Genomic DNA, 2,993 nt, shown 5'->3' on the forward strand with positions numbered 1-2,993 from the left:
AAACGCGTCATCTTTCCTTCATCATTCGCGGACAGATCGCGGGGCCAAGCGGGGAAAAAAGAACCTCACGCGCATCATCCATTTAAAATTGCGCATCCGGTACGGTATAATTTTCACATCGAATCGCACACAACCCGTCGGTCCGACCAACATAAGAAAAGGCAGCCCGCATTCTTTCCCGATTTTTTATTGTTGTGCGCAATATAAATCAGTCCTCTCACGTTGCTTATTTTTTTTTTGTTTGCTGTTGTCTTCGCTACTTCTTAGAGAGCGGGGAAGGGAGGAAACAGGGCGAACGGAAAAGAAAGGAAGGGTCTCTTCCCATTGTGTGCTGTGTGCTATGCTCTGCGCGACTATGTGGCCCTGCGCTATGATGACGATGATGACGTGATGTGGTGTGTCTTCAATTACACACATCACAGTAGGCTGACTCGCACCGCACCGCAGCCCCCGTGTGAGCGAGCGAACGAGACGACCGAAGCAAGGGGGAAAGCATAAAAGCAGGACTTACGGGTTCCAACAACAGCAACAGCAACAGCGGCAGCCGTTGGTTTGCTCCGATCGTGGGAAAAAATATTTTTCTCATGGTTCGAAAAATGCGAACAGCTTGCCATCACACGCGGACTGTCGCGGGCAGACGGTAGGGGATGGTGGTGGTGGTGGTGGTGGGCGGAAGGTCGGTCGGTGGTGGTATGTCGGAGTGTACGCGTGAGCGGGAGGGAGGGCGCGGAGCGCAGTCAGCAGCCATCGCATGTGCTCGACTCGCTTGCTAGCTTGGTTCTAATTGGAATTAATAACAGCTGCTGTTTTTTTCGCAGATAACAGCCCTGTTGGGAGGGGTGGGTGGCAAATCGACGCGGAAAACGGTATTTTCTTGTTTTTGTTAGATTTTTTTTTTGGCTATTGCATGAGTTATTTTTATTTTTCAAGACCAAAGAGAGGAGTTTTGAATTGTTTGCAAAAAAAAACGAGCGAAAAAAAGGCGATGCTCAAGGTCAAGTGGAATCCGCTGGAAAGGGTTTGAGGTTGTTTTCGGAAGTTGACGTTTTTTTTTGCTGGTTAGAATAATAAGAGTGAGTGTTTAATTTTTTCAAATATTTGATTGTCGTTTTTTATTTTTTTCTTATTTAAAGTACTGTCAAAAAGAGCTTTTGATTTTCTTTTGTTTCGTTTGCTAATCACAGAAATTGCGGCAAACCGCGCAATTTGTAAACAATCTTAAGTCTTATTCCAACAATTTCTGAACTGAATGCAGAAATAAAACAGATTCTTTGTCTCGTTTGAGAGAAGAAAAAAAAACATCCTAACAAAAAGCTTAACACCTAACGTCCCTAAAAATAGTTAATATCACAAACTCTTAAACAGTTAGAGCGAAAAAAAGGTCCTATCTCCTATTAAAGCTATACCCATACGATTGATTGTTGTTTTTGTTTTGTTTTGTCTTGTTATCTCTTGAGATCTCTGGATTGAGGAATTTGGTTGCGTTGAGTGATAAGTCTTTGCTTGCTTCACTGGTACCGGTTCCACGGGGAGGGAAAGAACGGTCGGCAGAGATTTACCACGGCCTCCAGACGGATTCCTGAATCTTGAGCAGACCGGACGTTTGCTGGTCGCTGCTGCTGCTACCGTTGGAGGAGCACTCGCTGGGATTGGGCGATGGGCTGTTGGAGTTGCCACTTCCGGAGCGGAATGACTGTGGGGTCAGTGGCATCTGGTAGGACTGCAGATCGGCGGCAGAAGACGAGGAGGTCGAGAAGGGCGAGATCGGTGGGCTCTGGATGTTCTGTTCGACGTGGACGGACAGCGGAGAAACTTTGTCCATATCGTTCAGGCGGTGTCCAAGATGGGTCATAAGCTTCGTGCCGAGTTTGATGTCAACTCCGGGAGTGGATGCCAGGCAGCGGGAAACTTCGTTGGCGGCATGGGTGAATCCGGCACGGAAACGATCGGCATCAATCACTGGGTTAACTGTCAGGCGTTGTTGGCGGCGGAGTTTGTGCAGGTGGCGAACGGTCAGCTCAAGGATGTCGGCCTTCTCCAGCTTGGAAACATTTTCACCCTCGGACTGCAGGGCGGTCACCATCAATTCCTTCAGCTCATCCAGACAGCGGTTGATACGGGCACGACGCTTGCGTTCCAACATTGGTTTCATCACTTTGCGGTACTGGTATGTCCGGGATAGTGGTTCCAGCGAACTGGGTTGTGCGATTTTGCCGCCCATGGCGGGCTCTGCTACCATATTTGCGTACACCATTGTGAGTTTTTTTTTCTGTTTCAGCACGTCACAAAACTGTTTATGTTTGTTAATCCTCGCACTTGAATTGTTCCTTTGTTTTTTGCTTGCTTGCTTGCTTCACTTCACTTTCTTCCGATGGTTGCGTTTGTTATTGTTGCGATGGAAAATCTCACTCTCACACGATTTTTTTGTTTACTCCTTCAGCGAACTTTGTCGAAAGCACTGAACTGAACTGAGATGATATTCCGAAAGACGAGTGCGTCTTGTTTGTGATTGAAAAACTGAGAATGTTGAAAGCGCACGTACGATGTGTACTGCAAGAGAACGAGATGTGGAATGAATCAAAATCGTACCGAGTCCCGCTTTTATACTCGGAGCAGCGCCGAGCGAGTCGTGGGAAACTAAACTCAACTGTATTTCCCACACGAGTTTACCACCTGCAAATGTATATACGATCGTAACCATCTGTCGCTTTTATGTTTTCTCTCTCTCTCATGCTCTCTTCGTGTTCTCCGTTCCTGCTTCGCGCGTTCTACTCACTCGGCCTCCTGCTGCCTGCCTGCCTTCCCGCTTGGCCCTTCGTCCTTCCTTATGCTGCAGCCACACACCCTTCCCGTCTTGGCCTATTACGCGCATGGGAACACGAGGGCTAAGTATGTGCAGCAGCAGCCAACCCGGTATAACGATATTTTTTGTTTAACTTCTTTATTATATGAAAATATCAGTTTAACTTCTTTCCTTCTCCTCCTCCTCCTCC

At 47.3% G+C, this 2,993-nt stretch overlaps 1 protein-coding gene across 1 annotated transcript; it reads right to left on the reverse strand.

Moving 5' to 3' along the window:
• Positions 1 to 1,080: 1,080 nt before the first annotated feature.
• LOC129770503 (enhancer of split mbeta protein-like) lies at positions 1,081 to 2,582 on the reverse strand. Its single transcript, XM_055773388.1, has one exon. It carries the CDS (start codon positions 2,252 to 2,254, stop codon positions 1,556 to 1,558), a length of 699 nt encoding a protein of 232 aa, XP_055629363.1. The 5' UTR covers positions 2,255 to 2,582; the 3' UTR covers positions 1,081 to 1,555.
• Positions 2,583 to 2,993: the final 411 nt, after the last annotated feature.

The sequence above is a fragment of the Toxorhynchites rutilus genome, chromosome 2 (genome assembly GCF_029784135.1).
Source record: "Toxorhynchites rutilus septentrionalis strain SRP chromosome 2, ASM2978413v1, whole genome shotgun sequence".
Taxonomy (NCBI): domain Eukaryota; kingdom Metazoa; phylum Arthropoda; class Insecta; order Diptera; family Culicidae; genus Toxorhynchites; species Toxorhynchites rutilus.

Excerpts from the sequence above, each read along its gene's own strand:
- LOC129770503 (XM_055773388.1), bottom strand. The coding sequence starts at position 2,254 with ATGGTGTACGCAAATATGGTAGCAGAGCCCGCCATGGGCGGCAAAATC.